Raw genomic sequence first — 22,350 nt, 5'->3', positions numbered from 1 at the left:
AGAAGGCTACTTTGTGTAGCAGACCCAGACCCCAGAGTCCCACTTGGTAGAAAAGTGTGAAAGGCAGTGCTAGAGTGAGCAATAGGTGTTTGAGCAGGTTCAAGGGTCATGATAGAAGCAGTGCATTAGAACAGTAAGGAATCAGACTCACCTAGGAGCTTTGCAAAAAATGCACATTCCCAAACCTCACTCCATTGATCAGACCCATTGTAGGATATATTTTCAGTAGGCTTCATAGGAGATGATTCTGAGCCCAGCTGGACTTGAGAAAGACTGCTGTAGACAAATTAGGAGTAGTCCTTAAGGCAGGCTGGAGAAGGCGAGAGTAGAAAGAGGAAGCTCCTATAGGAGATGACAGTATATAGGAGAAGAAGCCATCCAAGATATGTTTTTCAATAAAAGTCAATAGGATTCAGAGTCTTATTGTATAAAGGATGAAGGCAAAGGAAATGACGAATAGTAATTAAGTTTATGTTTCTGTCCCTAAAATGAGAATCATTGAAATGGAGAAGCCTGGAGCTTAAAGGGGCCATATCCAATTCCATTCTGTGAATTTTGTTTCTCCCCTTGTTTCATTTATTCATCATCTCAACAGACATTTTTTTTAGTACCTACTATGTGCCAAGCATTAAACTAGGTGCTGGAGAGAGCTGTGGACAGGTCAGAAAGGCCCTGCCCTCACAGAGCTCATATTAACAGCTAATTCAATCCCACAATTAATTGTGATTCTGAAAATGGCAACCAATGAGAAAAATAGGGTGCTAAGAGCACCTTGAAAGGGAGATGTAGCTTTGGAGATTGGGAAAGATTGCCTTGAGGAAGTAATGTTTGAGCAGATTACTAAGGATAAGTAGGAGTTAACCAGGTGAAGGTACAAAGGCCAGTGTGAGGAGAGCCCACAGTAAGAGATGGACAGGTGCCCAAAATAAGTTTGTGACAGCCAGGGAAGAACCTTGAGGGTGACCACAAGGATTGTAACCTATTTCTTAAGAACATTGGGAAACTACTGAAGGTTTAAGCATGATCAGATCTATAGTTTTAAATAACTGTCTTTAATTGCATCAGTTCCTCTTCCCAAATTCCATCCACAAGCAGAGATAATTCATAAGTCCATTAAAATCTCTGATATAAGGTATTCTATATATATAAAAGGCTAATATGCAAAGTGTCCCCTTGGGAGTTCTACTGGGAGATCAGGAGTTCAGTTGCTCGCTATGATGTGCGCTGACCACCAGGGGGTGGTGCAGAATGAAGGAAGGCCCCAGTCCGCAGCCGGAAGGCCCCCATCGGCCCTGATCGCTGGCCAGGCCTAGGGACCCTACCCGTGCACAAATTTTGTGCACCGGGCATCTAGTATTTAAATAAAAGATGAATGCTTTAGGTTGAAGTATATACTCCTCGAAGTCCTGTTCTCTATAATTTGCAAAAGGGCCATCTCTATGGAAACACTGTGAATATTAAGTGACAGGTGTTCTTGACCTATATATTACTGTGGTCCCACAGGAGCCATTCTATGGCTTCTCTGATTTGTGATCATTCAACCTCTGCTTCATGATGTCCCTGAACAACTCCAATTCTTTTTTTTAAAATTTCTTTATTGATTAAGGTATCACATATTTGTCCTCATCCCCCCATTCCCATCCCACACCCCTCCCCACGCATGCCCCCACCCCCCTGTTGTCCTTAACCACTGGTTAGGCTCATATGCATGCACACAAGTCCTTTGGTTGATCTCTCCCCTATATCCCTACCCTCCCCTACCCTCCCTCTGAGGCCCGACAGTCTGATCCATTCCTCCTTGTTTCTGGGTCTGTTCTTGTTTATCAGTCTATGTTGTTCATGAATTCCCCTAGATGAGTGAGATCATGTGCTACTAGAAATACACTTATAAGAACCGAAAATGAGACAAGCAATAATGGTTATGCTGAAAGGCAAATGAATCAGTCTGTAGTGAGTTTCTTTCTGGGCCAACAGTTCTTTTGAGTCCCAATTTCAATGTCAAACAGTTCCTTATGTGCACATGTCAGCAATGATATTTCAGTTATGGATGGTGGACAAATGGTGGTAATGCAGGTCCGACCCTCTCTGGTTTGGTCCTGGGCAACATGCAGTGAACAACTCTAATTCTATTATTGATAACTTTTCATTTGTATACTTCTCCTAGATTGAGCCCAAATTAAGCATCTGTTTTACTTCTTGAATAGCTTTCTGGAGTCTATTACCTCTCTATAGGACTGATCACAGATCCCCCCTTCAATTTTAGTCTCATTCACAAACAGCTCCATTTCCTTCAGTAGCTCCTCACGTGGTTGTGTTGTTAGCAGAAAAAGAGAAACAGGAAGGGTCATCTGATTTGGTGGTGAATAAAATGAGTTCAAAATTGGGTCACTGGGAGGTTCAGTTGGGACCTCCGAATGGAAATGTACCACAAGCAGGAGGTAATGCAGGAGTAACTCGTGGCTGAAGATGGACATTGAGAGTCTCCTCCTAGAGGGCTTGGTTTTCTACAGGAGTGAGTGTAGAGAGTGGGCTGAGGTGGAGGGTGGGGTAAGAGGAGAGAGAGGGGCAAGAGCCATCAAAGAAGAAAAAGCAAGTGAGCCAGAGGGAAATATGGGACATAACAATTAGTAAGCACCCAGCATGGGCCAGGCACTGGTGCTGGGCAAATATTACCACATCTCAGTGTCTCAGTACTGGGTGTCATTCTTGCTGCTTTACAGACTGCGGAACAAGACTCAGTTGGGTCACTTGCCTTAGGGCAGGAGAGGCAGAGGCCATGAGCATGTATAACCCTGGGACTGGGGGATGGGAGAGGCAGAAAAGGCTTCCTAGAGGGATAGAGTAGTGGCTATTTAACCTAGACTTACTTGATTCCCAAATCCATGCTTTTCCAACATCTCTTTAAAGTTGGAGAATACATTTAGAAAAAAGTAGAGAGTCAACGGAGCTACAGAAAAATCCAGGAGAGGAGACTTAGAATAAGTGAAGGTTAGACAAAATAGAAATCATTTGTAACCCTTAAGAGTGGGCTTTCAGCAGAAGGTGTGATTAGAAGTGAGACAGTAGGGAATGAAAAAGAGTGTGGGAAGGAACAGGAAGCCATGAGTGATCATTTATTTGAGAAATTTGGCCAGGAAAGGAAGGAGGACAATGCTTAGAGGTGGTGGGGGTATGTGTGTGTGAGGGATTGATTTTTTGTGTAGTTGCAAGTTTTTGTTTTTTTTTAAAGGGTAAGAAGGGTATGAGAAGCTGATGATATCCAAAAACAAGGTTGTTTTTCCAAACCAAAGATCAGAATGGAATAATGATATGCTTTTGGCAGAGGGTGGGGAGGGAAGAACTTATTTGGCAGGGTGCTCACCCACGTGAGAAGCGGGGCTTGAAACTGATATTTGAGGGAGAGGCAGAAAAAAACCCTGACTAAAATGGAGAAGCCAAACACTAGGAAGACTGACTGGGACAAGGAAATGGAAGTGGTGCCCAGTGACCAGCAGAAGCCTCTACAGGGAAGAGAGTGAGCTTAAATGCCATATGACCACATACATCCATTGCAGAGGGTGGCTAAAATCCAAGTAATTATATTTGATAAATATAACATCTATCATTTATTGAATATTTCATAAGTGCTAGCTTTTCCCATGACACTCCAAATGCAATGGAACTGGAGTTCATAGAAATTAAGTAATTTACCCAATTCATACAAGATCACACAGGTCAAAAGGTGCAGTCACATTCAAACCCCAATTTGTTCATTCTCTGACCCACTCAGTTCTACGGAGTTGCCAGGCTGTTAAAGGTGACCTCACAGATGTTTGGATGGAAAAGATGAGTTTGGATGAGTATGCCTTTCAGAAGGACAGTAACTGATAGAAGTGGTGGAGGGAATGAACTCGGATGTCAGGGAAGAGGTATGGGAATTCACAGCCATGGGGACAGGCTCATCATAGAGTAGCTACAGGCTGGATGGTCAATGGAAGCTTTGGATAGGGAAGATGTGGCTTTCCTAATCACCTCAAAGCTGATCCAACAGAAGGCAAGACACAGTTAGAATGGGTTCTTTTATCATCTCTTGAACAATAACAATTTCACTTAATGAAAAGCAGAGCTTCAAATTATTTCTTAAGTTGCCCAGTAGACAATATGATTGCCAAAAGAATATAGAATGCAGCAAAAAACCTCCCATCTTGGGTTGAATTTGATTAATTGAAAAATAACTAGGTGTGAAGTGAAAAGGAAAAGAATCTTGGGGAAATCAATGACTTTATATGAGCCAGGCAGATCAGAAAAAACCTTGGCCATTAATTTGGAAAATCAGAGAAAATTTAGACCAAAGATCTTAAAGAGAAGATGGCTTAAAAACACTGGAAAGTTCACAAAAGCAAAATTGTGAAGACACAACCACAGTCAGTAGGCATGAATATGTAGAATAAATAAGAGAAAATGGACACTCAGAAATGTCAGTTGGATAGTGGTCCAGTTATTGAACTTGGATTTCCAAGAGACAAGCACCAAGGGGCTTCAGAATACAGAGAAGATCATGACATGGGTCCTGCCTCTGAGTTGTACAAAAGCTGACCAAAGTAGGAACTCAAAAAGTGTCATCAGAGTCAGACCAGCATGTGGAGGGACCAAGTAAAGCAATTTTATTATGTTAAATCTGTTTTTAAAAGATTGTAATTATCATAAGAGCCAGCATTTACTGAGTGGGTCCCATGTTCTAGGCATTGTTTGAAGTATTTCCCATGCACTTAATATGTACAACAACCCCAAGAAATAGGTATTATCAGTATTCATATTTTATTGTCATATAAGGATAAGTTAATTACTTGTCCAGTAGAAGGTGGTGTATTAGTCTATAGCAGGGGTGAGGAACATCCAGCTTGCGCACCCATAAGGCCTGAGAAATCATTTGGTCTGGCCCTGCCAAGGCATTAGGGTTGAGTTAATTAAATGTTTGATCAAATATAGCAGGCAGGATTTTAAGGTGATAATTTTGTATGGCCCTCGAATGATGTTATAAATATCCAAATGGCTCTTGGCAGAAAAAAGGTTCCCCACCCCTGGTGTGTGCAGAGAAGAGGCCATGTGAGGACACAGTGAGAAGGCAGCTTGTCTACAACCTCAGAAAAAAGGTCTCACCAGAAATCAACCCTGGTATCCCGACCTTGGACTTCTAGCCTCCTGAACTGTAAGAAAATACATTTTTGCTGTGTAAGCCAGCCAACCAACCTGTGGCATTTTGTTATGGCAACCCTAGCTGTCTAATATACCTGCCAAGCCTGCTTTCCTATGACGGGGGGAATAATGATTAGTGCCTGATCATGGCCCCTATCCCACCACTTGTTCCAAGAGTAGCCATGTAAAAAGCTGAGCGTGGTGCCTGGTGCATAGTAAGAGCTTGATGATTTCAGTTGATATTGTTGTTAATACAGAAGTGTGGTTTCCTCCACAGTATCCTGGCCATGACAGTCCCCCCCTCCCCCCCCGCCCCGCCCCCGGCCCCATGTAGGTATGGGGTTGAAACTAGACCTGCACTTCTGAAACCCTTTTGACAATGGAAGAGTATGCACACACCCTCTTGGGGGCAGAGGCACAAGAAATGTCTGCTGGAAAGATTTTTCAAGTCTCATGTTTTATCTGATACATACAGATTTTGCATTCTAATTAATACTTAGTCATGTTTTGCTGATAAAGTGCAATAATTTATCATGGCAGACAATTACAACTAAGGATCTAGACCAGTGATGGGCAACCTTTTGAGCTTGGTGTGTCAAACTTCGCCAAAAAACTGAGCGTAACTCGGGTAGTGTGTCACTTTGAGGAAAAAACATTATTTCGCGATATTTATAGTTTAAATAACATAAATGTATAATTGTTATATATAATTGTATTTAATAAACCAAAAACTAAATATTTAGTGCTGACACGCGTCATAGGTTCACCATCACTGATCTAGACAGATAACTGGGCCTGTGTGCCCCATCTACTTTGCTGGCATTTTGAGAAAGCCTTTACAAGTCACAAAGAACTGTTCTGATGTGAGGACTTAGTAATATTCTCTTTAAAAAAAATCAGCATTACAGTTAACCTGAGGTGCACTATAAAGTATGTTTCATGTAACTAACTGAACCACTGTTAGTGAGCTCCTACTGTGTGCCAGCCATTGAGTCAGCAGAGTGTCATCTACTTCCAGCCTTCCAGAAGCTCACAGTGGGGAAGGGGAGGTACATGCTAACAGGTAGTTGGATAACTAACTTAGTTATGGCCCATTGTGATGAGAACTGGGTAGGAGAAGGAAAGTAGCCTTGGAAAGCCTGCAGTGGGGGAGAGGGTCAGAGCCCTGGAACATTCTGAGCCCTAACAGATTCCCGGGAAGTCCAGCTTCCTGGGGAGAGTGCTCCGGAGGCTGCCTTCTGAAGTGAAGCGTCGGTTACTAAGTACTTACACTTGATCTTCGCCAAAAGGCCGAGAAGCGATCGTTTATTAAGTATTAAAACTAAGTGAATTATTGTCACCCTTGGTGTGTCTGAGGAAGACATAGTCTGCTTCCATAATTCTGGATTTTTGTACCGGGGCCTGACAGGGTGGAATTTGACAATTTGGCGGGGGGGAGGGGGGAGCTAATTGTTGGGGGAGCCGTGCTCTGCTCTAGATGTGTGATGTGGGAGGTGGGGACAGAGGAATGAGAGACATCAGAGGTGCGTCTTTTCTCTTTCTCATTTTCCGCCCCCGGCAAGTGTGGATACCCTTTCCAGACTTGTCTGGTGAGAACTGCTTTATAAATCTTGAACTGGGAGCCAGGGGTCCTCTGCAGCCCTCTGAACTCTGGCTTTATCTGTAATGCGAGTGCAGGGGAGGCTGCCCTGACACTTGCTCATGCACAGGTCCCTGCCCCCAGTGCCCTCCTAATTGCTTCCACACCCCTGGCCGCTCCTTCCCCCCGGTGGCCTCAGCACAGCACACAGGAAGACGGAGGAAGTGTGAAAGATGATTGTAGGGAGGGGGGAGAATTTTCCACTTAACCATAATAACAAGAATAATAATGCCCCACACCCACCAGTTTATCAAGTGTATTCACACAGGCGGTCTCTTTGGATCCCAGAGGTGGGGGTTTAGGACCTTGCTGTCCCAGCCTTAGACACGGTCCCCATGTCCAAGCAGGCCACCTCTTTACAGCCTCATGCTCTTTGAGATGTCTAGGCCTTTTCTTAAGCACAGCCCCTACACTCTTTTCTCAAGTCACTTCTGATTTCTGCAAGCCCCACCACTTCTGCGAAAGTTCTGTCAAATACACTCATCTGAGAGTTCAAGCAGGAAGGGGTCTGGGAGACGATGGCACTAGCCCGAGAGCAGAAGGGACTGGGCTAAGGCCACACAGCGTGTCAGGAACAGAGCCAGGGCTCAGCCCCCGAGCGCCTGCCCTTTCTCCTCCCAGTGCCCTGGGCAGCTGCGGGCTCCCATCTCCCCGGGCCTCCCCCCAGGCGCACAGTGGGGTCTTCGCATGTGGGGTGTTTCTGGACTGTAACCTGTCAACCTTGGTGTACCCCTCCAGAGGGAAATGGGGTGGGAAAGCCCGCCGGACTCGGGAATCTTGTGGGGGATTCTTTTATGAAGTTAAGACTGAGTGTATGAAGCGCTGGTTTTACACACAGGAGACCTCTCCGCTCCAGGACCGACAGGCGCCGGGCTGCCTGGGGCAGCAGGAGGCACCTGCACACGCAGCACCGGGCCTTCCATTCCCCGCCCCGCCGCCCCACGGTGCTCCCCCCCCCCCCCCCCCCCGGCCTCCTGTTCGCCCGGTTCTCCCTTCCCCGCCCCGTGCAGCAAGTGCGGCCTTTGCGGCTCCTCTTACCCCGGCCTCGGTCCATAGCGCGGGCCAATGATCGCCGCGGGGCGGCCTGGGCGCTCGGCGCGGGTTGTGGTGGCTCCGGCGGGGCTGGCGGCGGCGGCGGCGGGCGGGTGCGCTGCACTCTCCAGTCCGCCCCGCGGGAGCGCCCTCCGTGCGTCCCCTCCCCCAGACAGGATGCCCGCCCGGCACCCGCCCGCCCCTCCACGCCTCTCCTGGAATAGACCGGGAGCACGCCTCGCCCCCTGGGCCGCCGGCCGGCCGGTGTCCCCTGTCCCGCACACGCCCGTGCCACGCCCTCCCTTCCGCACGCCCTCCACGCCCCTCCCGCTCAGGCCCGGAGGACTCATTTTCCGGTTGCCGCGCTTTCGTTCAGCGCCGCTGTCCTGTCGTATCTCCCAGCCCATGCCCTCTTCAGATTGCCGAGGCGAGTTAGAACATGCCTCCCCCCGCCCCCATGGAATCAAAACCTCTCTCTCTCTGCGGCGGCCACCCATTCCTGGCTTTGGGTTTACCATCTTCGGTGGACAAGTCTTTCTGAGCAACTTCTAGTGCCAGACAGTGGAGCAGGTGCTGTGCCGGTGTCAATAAGGGTGTGAAAGAGGAGTGAAGTAATAATAATAAAAAACAATACCTTGTACAAAGGCGGAGAGATGAGGAAGGGCCCGAGAAAGAGCATCCTGCCCTTTCCTGGACTGGGGATTTTTTCTTTATTGCTTTTATGGGTAGGTTGAAATTAATGTTGGCTTTGCAAAATTGCCCGGGCAGTTTGTTTAGTGTGCCTGTGAGCACTTTGAGGAAATGTGGTGCAGTGAAAAACAACAATGGAATTTAAGTCTGAAACTTGTGTGTGAGGTCTTACTCCACTACTTTTTAAATGTGTAATATTCAGCCTTTGAGGCTTGCTTGCTCATCTGTGCTGCGGGAAACCTCATACTGGCCTCACAAGACTGTTCGCAGGGCAAATGAAATGATGATACAAGCCCACTTTCTAAACCATAAATAACTATAAAAATGTGAACATTATTAGTTTCCAACTTCCTCTTTGTTCCTGCCCACTTTTCCAATTTGAAAAGGTCAGTTTAAATTCTAAAGCAGACAACCAACAATTTACAAGTGGATGAAGTCCCAAAAGTTCACTACTTGAACTCTGAAACTCTTGGAATTAAGGCTATAAATTGTAAAGTTCCAAGACTAGCCCGTTAATAGTTTAAAAACATAATATTTATTTCACTTGAAATAATTTTATGATAGAGAACATCACTATTGCAAAAACAGATGGAGGCTTGGGTATTAAAGCAGTTCTCACCAGACAAGTCTGGAAAGAGTATCCACACTTGCCGGGGAGGAAAATGAGAAACTTTCAGGGACTTTGGAGATTTATCAGAGAATTGGAAAGAAAAGTCAAAGGGCTAAGAAGGATTTCTATGTATCTGTAGAAGAATCTATGTGTGGATTAACTGAACTCTGGTCTGGAAAAGATGTAAAAAACTGGAGAACACGGTTTGTGCACAGTTCTAAGGATTAACAAAAAGGTGTACTCTGGTTTAGATAATTACCCATAATGTCCACTTGGTGGCAGTGTTGACTAAATTGACTACAGCTTGGTTGTGGTCAGGAAAATGGAATGAGCTGGATGAGGAGGCTGCTTGTGGGTTTTGGCAAGGAATAATTATATATATTTTTTCTGTACTTTTCCTTTAATGAACTTTATAGTTACCCTAAAAGCTATACCCACTTATCATCAGTTCACTTAGGAATGTTTATTGCACTCTGTGTAAGTTTCTATTGGGAGAACTAACACTAAGTAGGAATAATCTCTTTAAGTAATCTACAATCTAGGAAATAAATATGTACAAAATAATTACAAATTATTATGTGAAAATCACCTGAGTAGGAAAGAGTGCTTTTTTAAAATGATGTTTTTATAATTGATTTTCAGAGAGAGGAAGGGAGAGGGAGATAGAAACATCAATGATGAGAATCTTTGATTGGCTGCCTCCTGCACACCCCACACTGGGGACTGAGTCCACCACCAGGGCATGTGCCTTGACCTGGAATTGAACTGCGACCTCCAGGTTCATGGGTCGATGCTCAACCACTTATCCACACAGGCTGGGCAGAGATAAAGTGTTTTTTAGTTAATCAAAACAAAGCAAGAATTTCTTACTAATCATGGCGACAGTACTGGAAGACAGACATTTGGGTGAGTCTGCATTGAGGAGATAACATTACAAGCAGAGAAAACATAAGAGCAAAGACACAGAGATAGAAAACTGCAGGCTATATCTGCAAACCATTTGGTTTGGCTGGACTGTGGGGTGTCGGGTGGGAAGCACTGGGGAGAGAGTGGAGAGGGGGCTGTGGATGCCTGGTTTTCTCCTCCCCCTCACGTTTCCCTGTTAAGAGTACAACTACCTGGAAAGGGTTTTTAGGATCTGCCTCATGCCTTCCCTTTCGTTCTTGCTCAGTACCAAGTCTTCCAGGTTCGCCTGGTGCTGTCTAAAGAATTCTGGGTGAAGAGCTTCAGCTCTGTAAAAAACGATATCAAATGCGGTCCCGGGAACAATACCAGGAAGAAAGCTTTCAACTCCCTCATGCTGCCAGTCTTGTGAAAACAAATGATACTCTCCAGCCTCATTCTTAGCTTATCAGGTGGAACTGGGAAGCCATGGGAAAGGAGTATTTGGAGGCTAAAGGTTCTTTGTCCCAGTGAGAGAAACATACTCTAGCCTTCTAACTTGTCACCTTGTCCCCAGGTCTGCTTCCACGCTGGCCACCAGAGTGATCATTCCCTGATCCCAATTAGATTCCCCCTAAAATATGCGATGGCTCCCTCTTGCCCTCAGTGTAGAGTCCACATTCCTTATTAGTTATTTAGGGTGCCTTCTTCACTGAGCCCCAACCTCAGAGTAGACAAACATTGATCTCAGGAGACCTTGGAAGACCACAGGTTGGGGGTTCGAATCTGGATTTTTGAGCTGACTCTGTCGCTGTGTAAGTCTCCGTTCTTCCATTGGGTCATCGGTGTAGAATTTCCTACTTACTTCTCTCCTTGCCTCTCCCTGGCCCTTGGATTGCAAGCACTGCAGGGGTGAGTGCTGTGTCTTACTTACTGCTCGATCCTTAGCGCAGTGCCTGGCACTTAGCAAGTGGTAATGTCTTGTGGAGCAAGCCAGTGCGTAAATGCTCAAGTATTCAGGAGGCTTCTGTGAATTCATGTGTCGTTGGGGGGTGGTGGTGTCATTTACCCTCTAGGATTGTTTTGTTTGCTTATTTACTTGCAGAGGGAAATGACATTGCATTGAGGTGTTCTGGGAGCAATGCCTCTGTGCTTTCTACCCTCATTGCGTGTTGCTGTAGACGTGCAGCCCAGCCCGAGGGGCTTCTCCTCGCCTCAGGGCCCCTCTCCCAAGCTCCTTTGTGCAGGGCAAGCCCCAAAACCCCTTCCTCGAATGTCTGCTCAGTGCTGGTCACTGGATGAAAACCTCTCTTGTTCCCCTCAGCACAATGTTGCCATTATAGCCCCTATCCAGGAAGATGACACATGCCTGCTGGTCCACTCTGGGCCCCGGAAAGCAGATAGAGATCTGAGGGGCAGCTGCTGGGAGAAAGAGTTTCACGGATGGATGAAAACTCCTTCTTTTGTCATACCTTCAATTTCTGCTCCAGGGCAGGGGCTCCTACCTGCACCCAGGCTTCAGGGCTTAGTCTCAGTAGTCAACAGTGGCTACTGCACTGGTTGTATCTGGAGGAAAAGGAACTTTTGTTTTCATGTCCAAATGCTACATGAAGCCCACCCCCTCCTTTTGGGTCCTTCCTCCAGAAAAGAGCACCCTTGGCTCCATAAATGAGTCGCACAGACTGAAGCACCTGCAGGGCCAGGGGGAGGGGAGGTGTGTGTGAGCTGGCCAGGGGGGCATTGGCAAAGCAGGGCACTCTTGTTTCAGCAAAAGGCCAGTAGCCAGCAACCTGGGCCAGTGTGGCCAGTGGGAACATGGGACTGAAGTGGCCAGATGTTCAGACTTTTTAGGAGAATCCATAAATCCAGATTTTAGTGTAAAATCTCTTTTGATGTAAAAATGTTGGTAACTAATACCAATTGATTTTTAAAAAAAATATATTTTATTGATTTTTTACAGAGAGGAAGAGAGAGTGATAGAGAGTTAGAAACATCGATGAGAGAGAAACATTGATCAGCTGCCTCCTGCACACCCCCTCCTGGGGATGTGCCCGCAACCAAGGTACATGCCCTTGACCGGAATCGAACCTGGGACCCTTGAGTCCGCAGACCGACGCTCTATCCACTGAGCCAAACCGGTTTCGGCCCAATTGATTTAAGACATTGCAAAAGCCAGTTAAAACACCCCTGTGGCTTAATCTGGCTACACACACCAGGGGGGGGGGGGGGGGGCGGGGAGAGAAGGGATGGGGCTTCAACATACGGATTATTTTTGGGAGCGGGCACAATTCAGCCTATATAACCTGTGCCTTCACACACACCTCCCCCTCCCCCTGGCCCTGCATGTCTATAGCACCCCCCCCCCCCCAATATGGAACTCTGAGAAAAACTGTGGCCCCAGGAAGACTTCTGGGGAGTCTGTCCAGCTGGGTGCCTCCACCCTGAGGGACGAGATGATGCCCAACAATACAGCACAGACTAGCTCTCCCCCAAAAGGCTGGGCTGCATGCCCATCTTCACCTCTAGGCATCGGGCTGATGCCAGGCTGCAGGTCCAAAGTGAATTTCTTAAACCTGAAACTAGAAAAACTTTCAAGCCAAGAGGAGCCTGAGAGATTAGCCAGTCTGGAGCCTGCCTTTGTCAGATGAGGAAATTGAGGCAAGAGAGGAAGAGGTCTTGCCTGAGATCACAATAAGACCTTAGGGGCAGAACCAGGAGTGGTACCCCGAGCTCCACACTCGATGACACCAGAACCCCACCCCTCCTGCCCCCACAGTGTCACTCTCTTCAGTTTGTGGGACACAAAGAGCTTGACTTTGCACCGAGGAGGATCTGAGTTTGATACCCAGTTCAGAGCATGATCTTCAACCTCTCCGAACCCCAGATGCCTCAGCTAAAAATTGGGGCTAATGACACCTCCCCCACAGGGTGGTTGTGAGGCCTAAATCGACCATGTATGTATGTAAAGTGCTTGGTGCCTCACCTGGCACGGAGGAAGCGCTCTCCAAATCCCTCTGTTTAGGGAGGACTTGTGCAGTGGCCACGTGCATGGGCTTTGGGGTGAGACATCCCTGAGTTCAAGTTCAGGCTGTGCCACCTACAGCTCTGAAACCTTGAATGAACTTACCAAAGGCTCAATTTCCTCATCTGTAAAATGAGGATAAAAGTAGTGCCGGAGGATTAAATGAGACATCTTAAGCACTTAGTGCAGGGCCTGACCCACGGGCGGAAGTGTGGGTTATTACTGTAATCAAGGTGGGTTTCCTCTGACGATGCTTCTGGGAATTGTAAGGGCGACTGAAGTCCCAGCCACACACCCAGGCTGCCCCCTGCAGGGTACTTTTTGTAAATCACACCATTAAATTCTGCCAGGTTCCCCCTTCTCTGCAGGAACACCTGATAGTGCTATCATTTTGTCGGAAGGACACATTACTTGGGACAATTTCTCCTGATCCAGGTGGGCAAGACTGTGTGTTAGAGAGGCAGTCACACTTCTTTTGTATCCACTCGAGGGCTTTGGGAACAAAAGGGCCCTTGGGTTCAGGTCCTACATGCATCTTTCCGTGACTGACCGAGGCAGATTTTGACCCCTTCATATGTATTCACTTGGCTGCCCTGGCAAGTCTTCCCTCCCATCCCATGATCCCTTGGGGCAGCTGCCTGCGCTATTTAAATTGTCATCACTCTCCCTCACTCGGACAGTAAAGGCATGCATGCCAGACTCCACCGTCAGTGCTGATTCACTCTGGAAGCCAGTGTGCCTTTCAGGACTCCTTTGGTGTCAAGAGACGGAATCACAACTCAGAGCAGTTTACATAAGAAAGGAACTTACTCGCTCCGACCTCGGGGAAGTTGAAGGGGTGAAGTTGGCTTGAAGGCAAGCTCAGATCCCCAGGAATACAAAGAGTTTTCTTGCTACTTTCTCTCAATCTCTTACCTTCCTCTGTTCAGTCTTCATCTTTACATGATTCCTTCCAACTGGCTAAGGCCTCACCTCTCCAGGCCCGCACGCCTTGGTAGCAGAGGTTCCGGGGGACAGCGGCATCCCCTCTCCCTGTAGTCCAGCACCGGCCCAGAGGGGGCACTGACAGTCTGGCCAAACCACTTGATCTAAGAACGAGGGAGATGCTGTGGCGTCAGAGGCGCACCTCTCCTGCAGCCACGTACTGTCCCCGAAGCACATCATTCTGTCCTTGCCACCCTATGAAATAAGTGCTCTGATTCCTATTTTGCAGGCCTAATTGCATGTGTTGTATTGATGTGCTAGGGTCGTCATAACAAACTACCACAGACTGGGTGGTTTAAACAATTGAAATTTGTCTTTCAACAGTTCTGGGGGCTGGAAGTACAAGAGCAGGTGTTAGCAGGGTTGGTTTCCTCCGAGGACTCTCTCCCTGGCTTGCAGATGACTGCCCTCTGGGTGCCTCTTCACATGGTCTTTCCTCTGTGCATGCAACCCTGGCGTCTCTCCCTGTGCCCTGATCTGCTTTTATAGGGACCCCAGTCAGATTGGATTAAGGCCCACCCTAACAGCCTCATTTTTACTTAATCATGTCTTTAAAGGCCCTATTTTCAAATACAGCCACATTCTGAGGTGGGGGTAGGGGAGGAGGGATGGGGCTTCGACATATGGATTATTTTTGGGAGCGGACACAATTCAGCCTATATAACCTGTGCCTGGTGGTGAGGCTGAGTCCAGTTGCCGTGCTATAATGTCCCTGCCGAAGCTCACGGAGATGCTCATGGAGGCAAAGGCTTTACCCCCCAGAGCAGCAGAGGAGGGCAGTGTATCCAGGGAAAGCCTTAGCAAGGGCCAGGGACTTCCTGTTGGCATGATGCCCCGGACCAACCGGTGGTACATGATGGTCTTGGCTCCCTGAGGTGGGCGGGGTTAACCCAGGCCCTGTTCGATTGTCAGAAGAGCTTGTGTTTTCTTCTCTCTGTGGCCCTTCTGCTAGTTTTCCCTTTGGCTCCCCAAAGACCAGTTGTCATGAAGAATTGAGGGAATACACGTCCTCTCTTCCCAAAGGATGAAATTCAGACTACTGGTGAAGAAGTGAGATAAACTCAGATGTTACACAGGCTAGCATATTTAAAGATTCGATGAAGTTGTCTAAATTTGTATTTAAAACATATAACCAGTCCTTACAAACCCATGATTTCAGTGATATTGCTTAAAATAGAAACATCGGGTATGAATTAATTGAAATAAGTTATTACATAAGCAGCACTGACTAAATAAATAATCTTACGAACATTGTGAAGGTGATGTTTGAGTGACTGCAGTTTGGGAAACACTGGGATAGTTCCTTCTGAGAAGGAAACGCTTTCTGTCATGGGCATAGTTGTCGCTTGACTTTTGTGACCTGATTCCTCTGCACACCTGGCCCTCATTTGCCGAGAGGACTAGCCCTGGGGCTGACTGCAGGCCTGGGGTCCCCCTGCCTGTGTCCCTCCCTGTGCCGACTGGACCAGGCTCAGTGAAGAAGGCAGTGGGCCCTTGGGTGGTAACGAGAGGCTGGCCGTCATCTTCAGGGCTTCTGGGTTTTATTTATTTAAAAGGACCTCGCTCCAGGGCTTCCGAATAGCTTGGCTTCCGAATGGCTTGGCAGCGGCTCAGAGCTGTGTATATAAAAGCAGGTGTTTATCACTGTGTAGTCAAGGTTTTTAGCAGCTCAGAGTCTGATGAGGAACGAAGCATGTAAAACTTAGTTCCCCAGGGGCATTAACGGAGCCGGCATCATTCTGCCATGTTAATTGCTATGAACTTCAGCAGTGCTCTGTTCTCTTTGAATGTTAAGCCCGTCTGCTCCGCGTTCGGCTCTGCTCAGTGGCTAGTGTAGCTGCTGACACCTTCCACAGCCGGTCCCCATGTTTCCGTGCCAGGTGCCCAGTGAGGACGAGCGGCGCTGGAGGCAGGGGAGCTGCTTAGTCCTGATCTGCTCACTCAGTGGGCCTGATTCCTCGGCTGCAAAATGTGGACATTACGCTCTAACCTCCTGTGACTTCTGTGCTCTCCTTCCCCTCCTCCCCCCACCCTCCCCCCTGCAATTGTGTTCTGGTTTATTAATGTAAGATTGCCCCCCAGTGTCCAAAAAGGTTATATGCATGGGGAAAGGGCTCCTTTCTAGAACTTCATTAAGCCTAGACACAAAATGGTGTTGCATTTGTCCTAAAAGGATGGTGGTTTAGAATAGTGCTTCTCAAACTGCACTATGTGTGTGGATTATTAAATTATTAATGATTATTATCTTATTAAAACACAGAGGCGGATTGACTAGGGACACGAGATACAGCATTTCTTACAAACTCCCAGGTGACCCCAATGCTGCTGGTTGGGGAGCACACTTCAGTAGCAAGGCTTAGAGCGATTCTCCCTGCATCCGATATATTAACAACCGCCATGCAAGCCAGACAATCTCCACAAAGTTTGAATGAATAAGAGGTGTCCTTCTAGATCCTATGCACGTTCTGGTCCCTGCTTGCCTTCCCACCTCTTCTAATCTCACTCGTCTTTTCATCTCCCTCACTTGCTCTACTCTGTCCTCAGTGGCACTTTTAGTTTCTCAAATGTATCAAGCTCTTACCCACCCCAGTGCCTTTGCATATGCTCTTTAGAGTACTCCCCCCACCACTTTTCCCTTTTTATCCTTCAGTAAATATATGAACTGAGTTCCTTTCTGCTTCTCTCCCCAGCGGCGTATTTGTTGTTTCTGTGGCAGTTATCTTCATGCACCATCTCTTTTTTGTTTATTTACTTACAGTCTGTTTTCTCCTCTAGACCAGAGCTACACGAGAGCTCACACCTGCCTTGCACATTGCTGGATGCTCAGAGCTTCTGCCTGGCAGCATATGCTCAATGAGTGAATGTTGTTTGGGTGCACGTGTAGGCAGGGAGCAAAGGAACATTCCTGACTATCCTTTTGCACATTTGAGCCACCTGTCTGGAGGGCTGTGGTGGGGATGGTACTTAGAAGAATCACAGAATGAGAGGTCAGGAAAGGAGCCTCTTTTGAGTCACATCTCATCTTCAGAGATGTCAAAGCATGAAAAATGTGTGCATCTTAGGATAGTTGAAATACAGGAAGTCTAACATCTCTTATTCAGAGTTTTGTCAAAGTAGTTTGTGAATTATTGGATTAAACAAAGTTACTATAGTACTTTGCAGACTTTTGCCAATGAGCATTGTGAGTGTCTAAGCAGGGGCGGGCAGTGGCTGTGACTGAGACACTGTGATTCATTTATCCTGAGGCTATTCCTTGTCTGCCCTGCTTCTCTCCCTTGTCAGCAGGACGTCTGCCTCCCACTATAGAGGCTAAAAATGCCAAATGCTCAGTTTCTGAGCCTTCTTTGCAGCAAGATCATGGGTCTATTCCCTAGTTCTGGCCGGTGGGACCTGCGGAGCAGTCTCCTGAGGATTTCTGGGAAGGTCTTTTTAATTAAAAGAGACACACGAAGGGAAGTTTCTTTCCTGCTTTTTAATGTGGTTGTGTGAGGACATGATGGCTGGAGTCACAGCAGCCTTTCGTAAACATGAGGGGGTCACACCTGAGGACACAAGCCAGTGTGCTGATGGTGAAGAGATGCAGAAACACCTGGGCTTCTGATGGAATCACTGAGCTGCTTAATTGACTAGCCCTGCACCTTGGACTTCCGGTTGTGCAAGACAATGTGTGTTCTCATTGTTCAAGCCATTTCTAAGAAGGCACTCTTTTCTTGGAGCTGAACACATCCTGACTGATAAGAGTGGATAGATAAGCCGGTCTCTCCAGTCAAACAGCTTGGAATTGGTCCATGACTACCAGGGTAATTATGTACCTTCTTCAAAACTGTTTCCTCATCTGTGAGACAGAGATAAGAATAATGGCCACCTCTTGGGTTGTGACAGAGGCTTAAAAGAGATGGTGGATGTAAATTCCTCAGCATAGAACCTGTCTCATTGTTGGTACTTAATAATGAGGAACTATTACTAGTATAATTTTTTGATCACAGAATCTTATTTGTCCTTGGAACATCCTCTACCATCTTGCAGGACCCGTGTTCTGGAAGACCCAACCTGGGTGATGCTTACCTCATCAAATTTTCTTATTTTACAGAAGGAGAAACTAAGGCCAAGGGAGATCTGCTCTTTAGACTCTTATTTTGAAAAAAATGTGTGTGGTTCAGTCTCTTCCCATGTCACTCGTTTCCACTCCCACTACGAACGACAGAAGGACACAGGTCTGGGTTGAAATCATGTGCCTTTATGGGAAACAAAAATATCCAACAATAACAAAAGCCCTTCAAATCTTGCCAAGTTCTCAACCAGTGACAATGAGGCAGTTTCAATGATTGCGTCTGGCTGGGGACATTTCTAAGGGGTCAGGACAGTTGAAAGATATTGGCCATAAAGAGAAGTAACCGAGGGGGTTGATGTTTTAAATGAGAGCATAATAGACCTCCCTTCCGGTCCCTCATCCTTTCACCCTTTCAAGTTACAGTCTCCTCCCATTTTGCAAAGATGCTTCCCGAACTTTGCTCAAATGCAGTCTCCTCTAGAACGCTCTCCTTCGTCTGCACCGACTGCCATCTGCCTTTTCAGTAATGTCACAAACACTTCCTCATGCCATCTCCCATCACTTTCCGCCTTACACCCATCACATGTGAGTCCATGCCTTGTTAGTAGGCACGTCCCCCAGACCAGGCCCATGCTGATCGTCCCAGCGTCCTCCCTCCCTCCCCCGTTCAGTGCTCAGTATACAGCGAGTGCTCAGCATCAGCAGGTGCTCAGTGAGTGTGTGTTGAATTGAAGTCAGTTCTACAGTTGCCATGTCACATCACCAGCCTCTTGAGAGTCATAATTGTCATTTCCATGCATTGGTCCTTCCTCCCAAGATCTCAAAATTGCCTGACTTAAGGCATCTCCAGGAAGGAACAGGCCCCACCAGACATCACCAACTCAGGGTAGAAGGTCTGAAAAGGGGAGGAGAGAAGGCTAAGCATTCACCCCGTTCCAGAAGGCAAGGAGGCAGGAAAAGCAGCCACTGGGGAAATCCAGGAGGATCTGAATGGTGTGGGCCAGTGCTTCATTCTGGAATCTCATGAGCAGCCATTCTTCAGAAAGTTTCCCCTATGGTACTTGGCCCACTTTGTAGTGGGATTCAGGTCCTGGTTGGGTTGCCCTGCCAGCCCTGGGACCAGCAGGCATAGACCAGGAACCTTTCTTGGGAACATGGCCTTTATTACATTGAGAGGGGTGATAGAGGTTGTCTGTCTAGTTGGTCGGTTAGAGCTATGGTGGGAACCTTAGCCCTGTGGTGTGTTGAGTTGTCAGGCACATAGATTGTAGTAAGGCTGAAGAATACAGGCTGCAATAATGGGCCTCTCCTCCAAAGCGGGAAGGGGTCAGGAGGTGCTGGGAGCAGTGAGGGGGGGAAGAGGCCCCAAGAGGTCCCGCAGCTCCAGTTCTAACAGGTGCCCTTCTCTGTCTTACACTCCTTGTGCTCCCAGCTCCCAATCCTTCTCTCTGGTCCTCATGGTAGGGGCCAGGCAGAGGGGCCAGTTGGAAGTGGTGGAAGAAAAGGAAGCGCCTTTTCCTTTACCATGAGTCATAGATTTGAACCAGGGAGAGGTTAGGATCAAGTACAGAAGGAGGAGGATTGAAGAGCCGAGGAGAGGCCAAGTCCCTGGCCACCTCTGTTTACTGCTGTGATGAGCAGTCCCGAGGCCCACACTTCTAACTGCATCACCCCCAGAGAGCACCGAACTCCTAATTGTGGGTGATGAGAAAATTCTGCAAGGGCTCTCAAAGGTGCTCAGTGACTTTGGGAGATGGCTGTGGATCCACCCATGGGAAGGCCCCTCTGGGGCCAATAAGATGTGAAACCGCATGGTCAGTGTCCACACTCAAGACTGGAGAAAAGAGCTAAGAAGCAGAGAGAAGAGACCTCAGGCACCTCCTTTAGGAAGGAGGGTTGGACCTTGGGGGACTCAAGTTAGGACAGATGTTTCAGTATAAAAAGGATCCCTAGTAAAAGGATGGGCGTCCCCTCAAATTCCTTCCCTAACCCCATTACATTTAGAAAAGAGAAAGTAAGGAGCATAAAAATATTTTGATGATGTGGGCTTGCCTGACAGCACAGAAAAGCAAGTCTCCTGGCAGGCAGCGTGTCCCATTACACAAGAGGATTATACTGAGCTCCAGTATAGAGACTTTACATATATCTTTATATAAGTGCATATATATTTATAGAGCCTCTGTCTAGAACAGCCGGGCTTGCTTCTTCAGTTCATTCCTCTTCCAGAGGGCCAGCCGGTCAAACTCAGAGATGGTCATGCCGAAGACTTGGTAGAACTCTTCCTGGGACAGGTGGCGCTAAAAGGAAGTGGGAGGGGAGAGAGAGGAAACAGCTTGAGGATGTGAGGTGTAGGCTGGGGGCTGGTAGAGGCAGGAGCGGTCACTGTATGTTTCCTCTGGGTGCACTGTGCCCGGCATGGTGTCTGACCCACAGAAGGTGTGTGATGAATATGTGTTGAATGGATAAATGTGTGAGTGAATGTTTCATTGGAGGGACCTCGGGGGCTGGTCTGATTGAAGAGGCTGACCCCACTCGGGATTCAGGTGGGACTCATGCTTCACCTACCGTAAGTGCCTCTGGATGCATCCAGGTTAACCTCACCTTTTTACATCCCTGCTACACGCATTCATTCTGTGTTTAGGAGTGTGTATGGATTAATGCTACTCCTTTGTCCTTTGGGGGAAGCTGGGGGCATAGCCAAGATATTAGGGTGTATTTCCTCTTATTAATATTTTTACAAATGATCTAGATGGCGGATTCTCGGGCTAGTCAATGAAAAACACTACTGTTCATATTCATCCACCCACTGAAATGTCCTTTCATCTCTTTCTTATATGAAAACAATACATTGTAAAATAAAACATTGCTTTGCATTCCATGGCAGGACCTTCACCCACCCCTGCTTCCCACCTTCTGCCTGCTCTCCCTCCCTTACAAACAGTCTTGAAACTTAATACATTGCCAAAAGCTTTTAGATTTAGAAATATGTGGCACTTAAAATGTGGCAAAATATCAATAATTGGTGCATTTAAGTGAAGGGTAGATGGATGTTGATTTTGCTATTCTTGCAACATTTTGAGTTCTGAAATTTTTCAAAATAAAATTTTAAATTGTGTGTTAAGGGAGAAATATATGCCATATATCCTGCCTGAAAACTTATTGGAATCACTGAGATGACCTATTGGTAGCAATTATAGTAGTCAATTGACTTAGTTCAGTCCACTTCCTGAACTGGTACAGGGGGGGTAGGGCAGTGTTTAGCCCAGTGGTCTCAGCTCAGGCAACACGTTAGACGTGCCCGTGAGTCTCTGAACACTGAAGCCGGAGTTCCTTCCCCAGACGGCAGTTTAACAGGTGGAGCCCTGTATTGGTATTTTAAAAAGCTCCCTGGGTGGTTCTGGTGCTCAGGGAAGGCCGTGCTTCCCTGGTCTGAGCTTCTGGGTGTCCTGGAGGGTGTAGCAGAGCAATTGGTTTTCAGGATGAACATTTCCATCCCTTAGTGCTGGTGCTCACGGAACTGCCCTGGGAGCTGTCCCCTTCAGCACTGGAAGACACTCTCACTGCCAGACAGTGAAAGGAGGCCCTTGGCTGAATCATCTGCTTCTTCGCTGCTACCCCAACATGCTAGGGCTGGAAGGACTCACTCGCATTCCCCTCCGACTGCCCCAATCCTCTCTCTACTCTGGGTGAATTCCTTGCTGTCAGGTCAAGGTGGTTGATATGCTTCTCCTCCCAGTCTAGACCATGTGGTAGATGAAACACGATCTTGGCAGGCAGAGGAAATGGATCTGTACGCTAGACACAGGGCTGGGGGAGACTGGAGGAAGAGATGGGTGACACATTCTGGGGGAGGCTTGGGGAGATTTGGGGCACAGGCATCACTAGAATGCAGCCTTGAGGAGTGAGAAGGCTAGTGGGAGGGGAGGGGCAGTTCAGGGAGAGGCAGGAAGAGGCCCTGGGGTGGAAAGGACAGAGGGTGCTCTTGCATCAGAAGTGACCAGGGACTGGAACTCCAAGCCAAATGTACTGGATGGCTCGAAAGCCCAATGCCATGCTCAGGTCACATCTGTGCCTTTATCTATGCTATTTCTATTGCATGATGTTCTCCTCCCTCTCTCTACCCATCCAAACCTGTCCACTTTCAAAGTCCAGCCAAATCCTTCCTCTTGCTGGAAGCCTGGTCCTCAAGCTGAGCTTTAGTGGTCTCTGAGTAAGAGCAATCCCACACTGGCGAAGTGCTTGCTTTGCAGGACACTGTCTGACTC

General features: G+C 47.4%; 2 protein-coding genes across 2 annotated transcripts in view; both read right to left on the bottom strand.

The window, feature by feature from the left end:
• Positions 1-8,010, bottom strand: part of AFAP1L1 (actin filament associated protein 1 like 1) — a 63,044-nt gene extending 55,034 nt beyond the window's left edge. Inside the window, exon 1 of the mRNA XM_079772462.1 lies at positions 7,853-8,010. Within this exon, the coding sequence (XP_079628588.1) occupies positions 7,853-7,868 (16 nt within the window). The 5' untranslated portion in view covers positions 7,869-8,010. The remainder of the gene's footprint in view (positions 1-7,852) is intronic.
• Positions 8,011-18,251: 10,241 nt separating this feature from the next.
• ABLIM3 (actin binding LIM protein family member 3) overlaps positions 18,252-22,350 on the bottom strand; it is a gene marked incomplete at its 5' end in the record, with an annotated part of 102,377 nt that continues 98,278 nt past the window's right edge. Inside the window, 1 exon segment of the mRNA XM_079773257.1 lies at positions 18,252-20,382. Within this exon segment, the coding sequence (XP_079629383.1) occupies positions 20,269-20,382 (114 nt within the window). The 3' untranslated portion in view covers positions 18,252-20,268.

This window comes from Cnephaeus nilssonii (assembly GCF_951640355.1).
Source record: "Cnephaeus nilssonii genome assembly, chromosome: 5".
Classification (NCBI taxonomy): domain Eukaryota; kingdom Metazoa; phylum Chordata; class Mammalia; order Chiroptera; family Vespertilionidae; genus Cnephaeus; species Cnephaeus nilssonii.
The sequence above is the reverse complement of the archived record's forward strand: the minus strand, read 5'-3'. Positions and strand labels throughout refer to the sequence as shown.